At 32.0% G+C, this 14,035-nt stretch overlaps 1 protein-coding gene across 4 annotated transcripts in view; it reads right to left on the minus strand.

The window, feature by feature from the left end:
- LOC141487900 (triadin-like) overlaps window positions 1-14,035 on the minus strand; it is a 192,087-nt gene that overhangs the window by 77,459 nt on the left and 100,593 nt on the right. For all 4 annotated transcript variants that reach the window (XM_074187490.1, XM_074187492.1, XM_074187489.1 and 1 more), the window contains exon 3: window positions 53-211. In XM_074187490.1, the coding sequence (XP_074043591.1) occupies window positions 53-211 (159 nt within the window). The remainder of the gene's footprint in view (window positions 1-52; window positions 212-14,035) is intronic.

The following is a 14,035-nucleotide window of genomic DNA, read 5'->3' on the forward strand; positions in this document are numbered from 1 at the left end:
GCAATAATAATACATAAAGAATTCTAGTACAAATATCCCCTGTTCATATTACCTTCATCAGTGTCATCATCATCATCGTCACCATCTTCACCATCAGAAGATATGATATCAGACAGCAATGAAAAAAATCCATAGATCCAATCTGTAGTTTCTTCCACAGCATCATGGATAATTCTTAGAGGGTCAGAGCCAATCTTGGAAATAGAGCTTGCTAAAAGTAATTTAAGACAAAAGGAGATGAATAATTTATTTATATATATATATATATATATTCTCTATAAAAAATCAAAGAAAAATATTTCTTTTTGATTGATCTTTGACAGAAGTTTTATAAACTTGAAAATATCTGTTTCCTATTCTTGTAGTATTCATGGAATGCAACTGAAAAATCATAAACTTTTAGTCTAGAAGACTTAATGAAAAGTAGGTTGATATAATGGAAAGAACTCTAGGCTGAGAATCAACCTAGTCTGATGTCCTAGTTTTGACTTTGTAAAAAATTCCTATGTGACTTTACTAGTTTGTCAAGTTTACCCCTATAGGACTCAATTTAACCACAGGGATGATCTCTAGGTACCTTGCAGCTCTAATTATCCATGGTTTCATGATTTTAGTCCAACCCTCTTATTTTATAGATGGGAAAATTGAGTTCCAGAGTGTTCAAAGTATTTTACCAAGGTCATATTTACTTAGTAGAAAAATTAATACTAGACAGCTGGTATTTTAATAATATTTCCTTCATTCTTTCCACTATACTGGTTTCATATGAATGTGTATTCAATCAACAAGTATTTATTGACTGCCTACTATGTGCACAATAATTTACTTGCCACTACATTGCACAGAAAAACCAACCTCAGAAATCCTATAATCATGACCTTGGACAAGTCACATAACTTCTCTATGTTACAGCTGTCTCATTTGTAATAACCTGCACTTTCCTTCTTTGTTTTGGAGAAAAAAAATGAGAAATATTTGTAAAATGCTTTAAAAATCTTTTTAAAAGACCATATAACACATATTTTATTGTTCCTTAAAAGGGTTCAAAGTAGCACACATCACAATTAGTCCAACATCAATGCTGTGTAAATATTGAAGTGCTGCATAAATGCTATTATTATATCAAGATATGACACATATACAAAGTGTCTGATACATTCAAGAAGCTTAAAAACTGGCTTAGAAAATTTTCATATGTGAAACAGAAGGCAATTAACCAATTAAGTGATTCAAAGTGTGGAATAAGCAGCAAGTGGTATTAGAGATCAAGAAGACCAAAGTGAACTCTAGCTTAGAATTGTAGAAGGTGACACTTATTTTGCAAACCAAGATTCTCAATAGGATTGGTAAATTTAGATCCATATACTTAATTTCTTTACAACTCTATTAGGAGAAGGCTGAGTACCTAATGGGCTTCATCTTCACTAAGAACAATATTTGAGTTTAGGGTCCAATTATTATGCTGTATCCTCACTAAATAAACTGTTTGCTCTTCTCTTCATAGAATTAGCAAAGTTTGAAATTCATCATCAAACCTACTTGTCAAATAAAAGAGATGAGATATTTATGTGATGAACAAAGACAATACAAGTAAAGTGAATGACATCATAATGCTATCCCATCCTCTATTTCATATATTTATTATCAATTTTATCTAAGGGGGTTAGTACAAGCCCATTACTGGATGCTAGAGTTCAAATAATATGTTTATATTTTAATATTGCAATATACTGTTATTTGTAATTGCACCATCAAGTTGTGGCTTCAACCCTAACCACTGTTTTAAGGATTCATCACTGGGGAAAGAGAGAAGTCAAGTTAGGACCATATCTCAATATTGTAGCATGTGAAATTGAAAATCCCCAACTGAGAATGAGGGGAAAGTGTTTAATCCCTATTGATTCTTTAATACACAAATTTAACTTCACCAAGAGGAGATAAATGGAGGTGGAGAGGGAGTTGGAGTAGATTCACCTGGGAGGGCAGACTCAGGATATGGATTTAAGTTTTACTGGAACAAAAAGAAATTTTAAAGAAGTGTCTCTATGTGAGATAATAAAGGCTCAGATGGAATAGTTTTAGAGAAAAGAAAGAGAAAACTTGTTTCTCAATGAAGGATTAAATTGGGAAAAGTAGATTTTTCAAGATCTTAACTAGGAAGTTGATGGTGAAAAGACCCATGATGACCAAGCTTAGAGAAGACAAACTGTTGCCTCAGACCAGAATTCCATAATTCCTGTTGAGTGAAGGTTTGGGAAGTTGTGAAGGACAACTTTAGTCAGACAAATTCCAGGTTATGAAGTTAAAAGTGAGTTACAGTCAAGGTTAATAGAATAATTTAAGAGAACATGCTTAAAAGAGAAAGGGTATAGGGGAGACACAGGGGAGGCATAACAGACTTATCTACATAGTTTGCCTGACACAAGACACATTATTTGAGAATGTTATGATTTGGATTTGAGTTACATCTCAAAATATTTTAGGAATAGCATATTCTTAATCAGATTGTAAGGACACACTAAATGGAATGTTTATGCTGAGAATAATTTTCTCCCATTCCCTCAATTCCTAAAATTTAACTGAAGAGTTTAACAGTAAAATTCAATTAAACAGAAATCAGTTTAATTACCTACATTTCTAGCTACAGTATTTATTCTTGGCAGGGAGGAATCTTTCCAGGCATTAAAACCAGATTCATAAGACAATGTTCCTCCATATAACTGCCAGTTTTAGGGCCAACTTCCACTTAGAAACAGGCAGAAAAAAATTTAAAAAAATTACATAGGCTGAAATTAAATGAGAGAAAGATGGTATCTTAGCCAGGGATGGGCTACCTTAACAAGGTAGATAACATATACTTACTTGGAGATGAGTAAATCTGCTTAAGAGAGCATAAAAATAAAGATAAAGGGAAAAGAAATCTCACCACATTCATCAATCAAGCCAAATTCTTTTGAGAATAGAATGACTTAGGAAGAAAAGCATTGATAGAGAAGATGAGTAATTATCAAGAGACAGTATCTAAGAAAAGGGACAATGATAATAAGTTTTGTGTCCTTGAACTTCCATATACAAACAAACTGAGTTTGAGTAATAAACAGGGTGAACTGGAAATATTAAAATAAGGAAATATGTTTGACTTCATTGATACTTTTCCCCCTTAATTATCAGAGAAACACTGGAGCAAACTAAAGAAAGCAGTGGTTTTGGAGCCTTTTAAAAAGGGAAATGATGATCACAAAGAACAGTATCAGTTCATCATCTAGACTAACTTCATTTTTTTATTTTTTACAAGATTACTATATTGGTAAATGAGAGCAATGTCATTGGCATAGTATACCTGATTTTTAGCATGGTACTAAATAAAGTCTTTTCTTATATCCTTATGGAAAAGATGGAGAAATCTTGGCTAGATTATAGTACTGTTAAGTAGATTCAGAATAGCACAAATGGTAGAAGTCAATAGGTAGTCAGTAACTGACCAATGTAACCTTGAAAAAGTATCTCTACTTTAGTACAATATCTCTATTGTAGTCTTCTAGTGACCTGTCCATGGTCATGATTTTTCTCCGTATTTCTTTTTATAATTTAGATGAAGTTTATCTAATTTCACATGACATATAGCTGAGGTGAAGGATAGTTAACAAACAATATTATCAGGTCAAAATTGTTTTGTTGGAGTAAGATAATAGATCAAAGCTACTAAGACAATCTAAATATATAAATAAACAACTTGATAAGCACTGAAGGTTTAAGGGAATTACAAACTCAAAGTTAGTAAATATTGTGACCTGACTTCTGAAACAGTTAATATAAACTTGAGGCTTCATTCAGAGACACTGCATCTAGAACTAGGTAGATAAAAGCCCTGTATGTGCTCCTTTCCCCTTAGACAATTCCTGGGGTATTCTATTCACCTCCAGGCACCACACTTTTAAAGATATTCAAAAGTCAGAGTTCATTTGGAAAAAGGCTAACAGGTTGAAGAGAGGAATGGCTGTCATGCTTGGGGTTCAGTGGAAGACAGTGATGAAGTTTGTGTAGAGAAGACAAGACTTAGAATGATATGAACACTGTCTTCAAGAACTTGTGTCATATAGAGAAGAAATTAAAATTGCTTTGTTTGGTCTCAGAGTCAGAATTAGAAGCCATACAAAGAAGTTGCAGAGGACCAAATTTTGACTTAATAGAAGAAAAACTCCCAAGTGCATAGAATGCACTGCCTTGAGAAGTGGAGAACCATTCCCAGAGATCCTCAAATTAAGGGTAAATGATCATTTGTAATGAGTGATATGTAATGGATTCCTGTTCATATGCAAATTTTATTTGGTAAGCCTTAAGTATTTTGCAGCCCTAAGATTCTATGCTTCTTTGGTCTACAAAGTATTACAAATTTAATCTTATGTAGTATTATTAACTTCTGTGATTCTATATTTTTAAACTGCTACAAAGTGCTTGTTAACTTATTTTTTTTTTTTGCAAGGCAATGGGGTTAAGTGGCTTGCGCAAGGCCACAAAGCTAGGTAATTATTAAGTGTCTGAGGCCTGATTTGAACTCAGGTCCTCCTGACTCCAGGGCTGGTGCTCTATCCACTGCACTACCTAGCCGACCCTGTTGACTTACTTTTAAGGACACTTTTAGAAATAACTTTTATATTGTAATTATTGGTACAACTGCAATATGGATATCAATAGGAATAGTATTATCATATAATTGATTAAAATACTTAATGTCCTATCATTCTATGAATTAAAAAAACTGATCTTATTAGTACTTTCTAAATGTTCTTCAATCTATAACTTCATTTTAGGTTGTTTAGAAATGTAAATGTAATAATAAACTCATGCCATTAAAATCAAAGAGAAATAATAAAAGTGAATAAATACAAGCTTAACATCAAAGAATCAAATAAGATAAAATGCTCAGCATAATGTCACAATAAGTGTTAGGAAAATCATTATTAAATGGAGGAACACTTAGGTCCTTCTGAATGAAAATGAAAAGACAAGGTGTTTGAACTGGAATTGAAATTTAAGGAACAGTTTGTTGAAAAAATGAACTATAAGAAAATTTGTGGCATTCCTATACCAAGATAAGATCAAAATGGGTACAAGATTTAGACATAAAAGACAATGTTATAAGCAAATTAGGAGAACAAGGAATTTACCTGTCTGATCTATGGAAAGGGGAGCAGTGTATGACCAAGGAACAGATGGAGAACATCATAAAAAACAAATTGGATAATTTTGAATATATTAAATTAAAAAGGTTTTGCACAAACAAAATCACTCTAACCAAGATCAAAAGAAATGTAGTCAATTGGAAAACGATTTTTACAGCTAGTGTTTCTGATGAAGGACTCATTTATAAAATATATAGAGTCAAATTTATAAAATTTATATAAAAAAAGTCATTCTCCAATTAACAAATTGTCAAAGGATATGCAAAGGAAATTTTCAGATAAGTCATATGAAAAATTGTTCCAAATCATTACTGACTAGAGAAATGAAAATTAAAGCATCTCTGTGGTACCACCTCACACTTCCCAAGATTGGCCAATATGACCAGAAAGGATAATGGTCAATGGTCAATGAAAAATCTAAGACATTAATGTATTGTTTGTGGAGTTATGAACTGATCCAATCTTCCTGGGGAGCAATTTTGAATTATGCCCAAAGGGCAATAAATAAGTACATACTCTTTGATCCATCAATACCACTACTGGGTCTGTATCCTGAGCAATCATGAAAAGGGATTAAAAACTCCACACGACAAAAATATTTTTAGCAGCTCTGTTTGTAATGGCAAAGAAATGGAAATCAAGGATGTCCATCAATTGGAGAATGGCTGAATAAATTATAATATTTGTATGTGGTGGAACACTGTTGTTCTATTAGAAATCATGAGGGACAGGATTTCAGAGAAGCCTGGAAAGGCTTGCATAAATTGATGCTGAATGAGATGAACAGAACCAGAAGAACAGTATACACCTTAACAACAACATGCTCATTTCATCAGTGCAATAATCAGGGACAATTTTAGTGGATCTGTGATGGAGAATACTATCTCTATCCAAAGAAAGAACTATGGAGTTTAAACAAAGACTAAAGATTATTACCTTCAATTTATAAAAAGTTGCCTTAATTATTACATAATTTTGCCATTTCTAATATTTTCTTTCTTAAGGATACTTTTTTTTTCTCAACACATTCAATTTTGATATATGCATATCATGGAAATAAATGCAAAGACTATCAGACTGCCTTCTGTGGGGGGGGAGGAAAAATTGTAAAATTCAAAACATTGCAGAAAAAATGATTGTGGAAACTGCTATTGTCTATAATTGGAAAACAAATAAAATATATTTTTAAAATTTGTGGCATCTAATCAGGTCTTTTAAAATAGAATATATTCTTATCTCTCAGATAGGACTTCAAGAATAATCTTTACTATGGTTAAGAAGTGGACAGTAATCTCAAAAAGATATTTTCCTATGAATTTATCTATCTCAGAACAATATGATCAGAATTTTTAAGAAGCATAGTGTTTGAACTTGAAGATAAGAAGATACTATTCTTCAACTTGCCTCTGATAGTTATTAATTTATGGTGATAGGCACGTCTCTTCTCTAATCCTCAGTAACCTCATTTGAAATAAGGGATAATCACGTTTATAATACCTACTTCTCAAAGTTTCTGTGAGGCTCAAATGAAATAATATATGTCATAATACTAACAAAATCTAACAGCAATAGATAGAAAAGGAAATTCCATTTAAAATAACTTTAGCAACATGAAATACTTAGCAGTCTACCTGCCAAGATTAAACACAAGGATTACGTGAAGATAATTATAGAACACTTTTCACATAAATAACACAGATCTGAATAATTGGAGAAATATTAATCGCTCATCAGTAGGCCAAGACAATATATTAAAAATGGTAGTTCTGAGTTACTCTACTTATTCAGTGCTATATCAATAAAACTATCAAAGAACTGTTTAAAAAACCAGAAAAAACAACAGAATTCATCTCAAAGAACAAAATATCAAGAAGATTCAGTGAATTCATGGAGGAAAATTGTAAAGGAAGGAAATCTAATACAATTCCAGATTTCAAACTTTATTACAACTGCAATTATCAAAATAATCTGGCACTGATGAAAAACAGAATAGTGTATCAGTAGAATACATTGTAATAAATGACCATAATAATCTAGTGTTTGATAAACTCAAAGTCCAAACTTAAGGGCTAAAAACACATCTGACAAAAATTGCAAGAAAAATGAAAGGCAGTTTGACAGAAACTAAGCATAACCCAATATTTCACACAATGTACCAAGACAAAGTCAAAGTGAATAAATGATTTAGATAAAAGGTGATATCATAAGTAAATTAAATGTAACTGAAAAATATACCTGTCATATCTCTGCAGAAGGGAAGATTTTAGATCTAAACAAGTAAAATAGAATATTCAGATTGATTGGATGCAATTTAAAAGCTTTTGTGCAAACAAAACTAAAGAAGCCAAAATTAGAAGGAAAACAGGAAACTTGGATAAAATATTTCAACAAGTTTCTCTGATCTTTTCTCAAAACTTCATTTCTCAAATTCATAGAGAATCGAGTGAAATTTATTAAAACAAGAGCCAATACTCAGTTGATAAATCATCAAAATGTATGAACAAAAAGAAGAAAATAAAGCAAGAAATAGTCATATATAAAAAAGTTCTAAATCACTCTTAATTAGGGAAAAGAAAATTTAAAAAATTCTGAGCTACCACCTTATATCTTTTAGATTGCTAATATGAGATAAATGGAAAATGAAAAATGCTGGAGGGTATATAGAAAAATTAGGATATTAATGAGTATTGGTGGAGTTGTGAACTATTTTGGAGAATAGTTGTGCAATTTTGAGGGCTGTGCATTGATAAAGAATTGACTGAACAAATTGTGGTATATGATTATGATAGAATACTATTGTATTATAAGAAATTATGAGAAAAATGATTCAGGAAAAAACTAAGACCATATTCAAAGTGAAGTGAGAAGAATCAACAAAACACTATACGTAGCAACTATAATATTGTAAGGATGATCAGTTGTTACAGACATAGGTACTTAATAACTAATAATAATCAATACAATGATCCAAGGTAGTTCCAAAGGACCCATGATGAAAAATTCTCTCCACCTCCAGAGTGAGAACTGATGAATTCTGAATTCAGATTGAAGAATACTTTTTATTTTTATTTTTTGTTTTCCTTTTTTTGTTTATTTTTCTTTTACAACATGACTAAGATAGAAATATGCTTTCCATGATTACACACATTTAATCAATATAAAATTCTTACCTTCCCAAGAGGGCGGAAGGAAAGGAGAGAATTTTGAACTTAAATTTTAAAGGATTATTTTCAAAATTTCATGTAACAAGGAAATATTAATTGAATAAATACAAAGAATAAAAAACCCAAAGAATAAATAATGTGTATAAATTACTACAAAAATGTCAGATATTATTATTAAAAGTTTCCACCCAAGAAAAAGTTCCAATTCGGGGCAACTAGGTAATGTAGTGGATAGAGCACCAACCCTGGAGTCAGGAGGACCTGAATTCAAATCAGGTCTCAGACACTTAATAATTGTCTAGTTGTATGACCTTAGGCAAGTCACTTAACCCCATTGCCTTAAATAAAAATTTAAAAAAGAGAGAAAAAGTTCAAATTTAACAATATTCAAGATGATCCCTCAATCTAGTGGCAATCTATCTTGTTCTAGCAATCAAGCTCATCATCATCTGGTTCCCTTTCAAACTTCAAATCTAGACTTTTCCAAAACTTTCCTTCTCTTCTAATCAGTTGGTCAATTCAATGTCCCCAAGACACACCTTGACTCTATTTATTTGACTTTACTCAGAAAGTTTCTCCTTAAATACCCACCTCAGTTATCTTGGTGCTGCTTTACTCACCAATCCCTATTTATCTGACAATCACTAAATACCTCCAAAGGCTCTGCATAATAAAACCCTTTTCTTCTTTTCAAACTTTATCTCTGATCTTTTCTTCCCTATAGTATAATTTCTCTCATCTGAGAACAATTTCTCTCCATTCAAATTTCTCTAAGTGCTTTGTATAAGTAACTCATTTGAACTGACCACATTTTATATTTTTCATATTTATTTCAGTGAGACCTATGACCTTGTAGACAGAAATGCTTAGTTTCAAGTCCCACATTACTATGTGAGCCTGGGTAAGTCATTTAAATTCTCTGTGCTCTAAACAACTATAAGACTATAAACTGTAGACTAGAGATTGATCTGCTCTACTTGAGGAAGTTCTAGTACCAGTTAAATAAAAGATATAATGCTCATTGCTATTTTTGTCCCCAATTTATACCCCTTAATAGATTCTAATATCCTGAGAGGAGGCACAATCTTTATATTCTAAGTCCCTTGTCTGTTATCTTTGCAGATAGCAAGTGCTTAAATAATATTTGTTGTATTGTTTTGAATTATGTTGAGAATAATGTTTTAAATAAATTTTCATTAAATGCTTGCCAAATAAATGAAAGAATAAATAAATAAATGAGTGGTCTACATCTTTTTATTTCCCATAGAACCTAAATATTGTTGTATACAAAGAGTATATTAAACAAATATTTGCTACGTGAATGAATGTGGTAGCATGAAATATTACCAAAGCACAAGCAAGATGAATTACTCCTTACTTTAAAATACCCAAATTTTATCATGAAAATGAAAATAGTGGCCCATAGTCCCAGAGACTAAAAGCATCAGAAAAACCTAAAGGCAGTAAATTTGATTTATGCTTGCCTCTATTTTAATCCCTTTTACTCTGGATTTCATGGGAATATTTGTTTGCAGAGGAACTCTGAATTAATCTGCCTTTGGCAGATGTGTGTCATCTTTTAGTCTAGTGAGATGGGAAAAAAATAGGTAGGTATGGGGAATTGGGATTCTGGCAGAAATATAAGTAGGAGGGACAGATGCAAATTTTCAAGCCAAATAGGATTTGTACTGGTCTAATGTTTTGAAAACCGTCCATGTGGATACTTCAATTGTAGCAGTAAAACTGAATTAAATATCATTTTTGTTTAACTGGCATTGCTTCACTACTTCCTTATGTCAATTTCATCCCACTTGGTTCAAATCTTTGACTTTTTCTTTTCTTTCATTAAAGATTTCTTTTTTAAAGTTTCTCCTTCATTATATATCATCAATTCCATTGAGACTGTTATAATACCATATGCATCTCTTCTTTCCTATCTCCCCACTGTTACTAGCTCATTCAGAGTTTTATTACTTCTTTCTTAGAATACTACTGTAGATCCCAAACCTCTCCAATAAACTCCAATATATATGACAGTTGGAGAATTCTTCTGTATAAACATGTCTGATTCTGCTTCTCATAATTTAAAAAACAAAATATTCCACAAGCATACTTAGCAACTTAAATATTACTTACATCCACAGTTTTAGAAGAAAGACTCTGGATAAAGCACTGGCCCTGGAGTCAGGAGTACCTGGGTTCAAATCCAGTCTCAGACACTTAATAATTACCTAGCTGTGTGGCCTTGGACAAGCCACTTAACCCCATTTGCCTTGCAACCCCCCCCCCCAAAACATAATCAAAATTGTCTACTTATAATTTGTGATACTTTCTGCCTTTTTTTCCCATCATGAATTCTTCATTCCCCATAGATATGACAGGTAGACTATTTCTTGCTCTTCTAAATTGCTGAGGGTTTCCACCTTTTATGTTTAAATCATAAACCCTTTTTGACTTTATTTTGGAATATGGTGTAAGATGTTGGTCTATGGTTTTACTTTCCAATTTTCCCCAGCAGTTTTTGTCAAATAGTGAATTCTTAACCCAAAGGCTATGGTCTTTGGGGTTACAATGGTCTTTGATAACTGTCAATGTCTTGCATAGCTAGTCTTTTCCAGTGATCACTCAATTTCTTAACCAGTACCAAATAGTTTTGATGATTACTGCTTTAGAGTATAGTTTGAGAGCTGGTATTGCTAACATACTTTGTATTTTTTTCTTGACATTTTTGACATTTTGTTCTTCCATATGAATTTGATGTTATTTTTTCTACCTCTATCAAGTAGTTTTTTGTTACTTTCATTGGTTTGGCACTGAATAAGTAAATTAGTTTAGAAAAAATTGTAATTTGTATTATATTGATTTGACCTCTTTTTTTCAGATCTGGCTTTATTTGTATGAAAATTGCTTGATAATTGTGTTCATATAATTCCTAGGTTTGTCTTGGCAGGTAGATTCTCAAGTATTTTATATTGTTTACAGTTATTTGAAATGAATTTTCTCTTTCTATATAATTTTCATATGTGTTTATTTTATGTCCTGCAATTTTGCTAAAGTTCTTAATCATTTTGAGTAGTTGATTCTTTAGAGTTCTTTCTCTTCTGCATCATATCATCTGTGGAGAATTAAGGTTTTGTTTCCTTATTGCCTATTCTAATTCCTTCTATTTAATTTTTTCTCTTATTGCTATAGCTAACATTTCCAGTATTATATTGAATAATACTGGTGATAATGGGCATCCTAGTTTCACCCCGATCTTATTGTGAATGCTTCTAATTTATCTCCATTACAGATAATGTCTACTGATGGTTTTAGATAGATACTGCTTATCATTTTAGGAATGCTCTCTTTAGTCCTATGACCTCTACTGTTTTCAGCAGGAATGGGTGGTATATTTGTCAAAAGCTTTTTCAGCACCTATTGTGATAATCAAATGATTTCTTATGCTATTGATATAATCAATTATGTTGATAGTTTTCCTAATATTGAATCAACCCTGTATTCCTGGTATAAATCTCACTGCTCATAATATATAATTCTTGAAACATATTGCTGTAAATTGCCATGCTAGTATTTTGTTCTAAATTGTTGTATTGATATTTGTTAGGAAAATTGGTCTATCATTTTCTTTCTTTGTTTCAGCTCTTCCTGGTTTATATAAAAGCACAATACTTGTGTCATAAAAGGAGTAGAACACCTTCTTTGCCCATTTTTTCCCAGTTTATATGGTATTGAAATTTATTGTTCCTTAAATGATTGACAGAATTTATTTGTGAATTCACCTGGCCCTAGGGGATTTTTTCTTAGGGAGTTCATTAATGACTTTTTCAATTTCTTTTTCTAAGGTAACATTATTTAGGCATTATATTTCCAGATTCTTTTATTTGGGTAATTTTTATTTTTCTAAATATTCATCAATTTTGTTCAGATTTTCAGATTTATTGGCAAATAATTGGGAAAATATTTAATAATGCTTAAATTTTTTCTTCATTGGTGGTATCACCATTTTCACTTTTACACTGAATGTTTAGCACTCTTTTTTCAATTAAAAAACTATTTTATTATTTTTTCAAAAAAATTAGATCCTAACAATATTTATTAGATCAATAGTTGTTGCTGTTATTTTGTTTTTATTTTCAATTTATTCATCTCCCTTTTGATTTTCAGGATTTTCCATTTGATACTCAATTGGGGGGTTTTAATTTTTCCTTTTCCTATTTTTTTTAGTTCCATGCATAATTAATTTATCAGTCCTTTTTCTTTCTTTTTTTTTTTGTTAAAGAAATTTAGGAAAATAAATTTTCCTCTACAAACTGCTATGACTGTATTCCATAAATTTTGGTGTGTTGTCACATTGCTGTCATTCTTTTTTTTTTTTTTTAGATTTTTGCAAGGCAAATGGGGTTAAGTGTCTGAGGCCAGATTTAAACCCAGGTACTCCTGACTCCAGGGCCGGTGCACTATCTACTGTGCCACATAGCCACCCCATTGTCATTCTTTTTAATGAAATTATTGATTGTTTCTAAAATTTGTTCTTTGACCCACTTAATCTTTAGATTAGATTATTTAGTGCCCAATTAATTCTTTCTTTCTTTCTTTCTTTTTATTTTTTTAAATTTTTATTAAAGATATTATTTGAGTTTTACAGTGTTCCCCCAATCTTGCTTCCCTCCCTCCACCCCCACCCCACAGATAGCACTCTGTCAGTCTTTACTTTGTTTCCATGTTGTACCTTGATCCAAATTGGGTGTGATGAGAGAGAAATCATATCCTTAAAGAGAACAGAATTCTCAGAGGTAACCAGATCAAACCATAAAACATCTGGGTTTTTTTTTTCCCAAATTAAAGGGAATAGTCCTTGTACTTTGTTCAAACTCCACAGCTCCTTATCTGGATACAGATGGTATTCTCCTTTGCAGACAACCAAAAATTGTTCCCAATTGTTGTGCTGATGGAATGAGCAAGTCCTTCAAGGTTGAACATCACTCCCATGTTACTGTTAGGGTGTACAGTGTTTTTCTGGTTCTGCTCATCTCACTCAGCATCAGTTCATGCAAATCCCTCCAGGCTTCCCTGAAATCCCGTCCCTCCTGGTTTCTAATAGAACAATAGTGTTCCATGACATACATATACCACAGTTTGCTAAACCATTCTCCAATTGAAGGATATTTACTGGATTTCCAATTCTTTGCCACCACAAACAGGGCTGCTATAAACATTTTTGTACAAGTAATGTTTTTACCCTTTTTCCTCATCTCTTCAGGGTATAGACCCAGTAGTGGTATTGCTGGGTCGAAGGGTATGCACATTTTTGTTGCCCTTTGGGCATAGTTCCAAATAGCTCTCCAGAAGGGTTGGATGAGTTCACAGCTCCACCAACAGTGTAATACTGTCCCAGATTTCCCACATCCCTTCCAACAATGATCATTATCCTTCCTGGTCATACTGGCCAATCTGAGAGGTGTGAGGTGGTACCTCAGCGAAGCTTTAATTTGCATTTCTTTAATAATTAATGATTTAGAGCAATTTTTCTTATGGCTATGGATTGTTTTGATCTCCTCATCTGTAAATTGCCTTTGCATATCCTTTGACCATTTCTCAATTGGGGAATGGCTTTTTGTTTTAAAAATATGACTCAGTTCTCTGTATATTTTAGAAATGAGTCCTTTGTCAGAATCATTAGTTGTA

The sequence above is a fragment of the Macrotis lagotis genome, chromosome 5 (assembly GCF_037893015.1).
Source record: "Macrotis lagotis isolate mMagLag1 chromosome 5, bilby.v1.9.chrom.fasta, whole genome shotgun sequence".
Classification (NCBI taxonomy): Eukaryota; Metazoa; Chordata; class Mammalia; order Peramelemorphia; family Peramelidae; genus Macrotis; species Macrotis lagotis.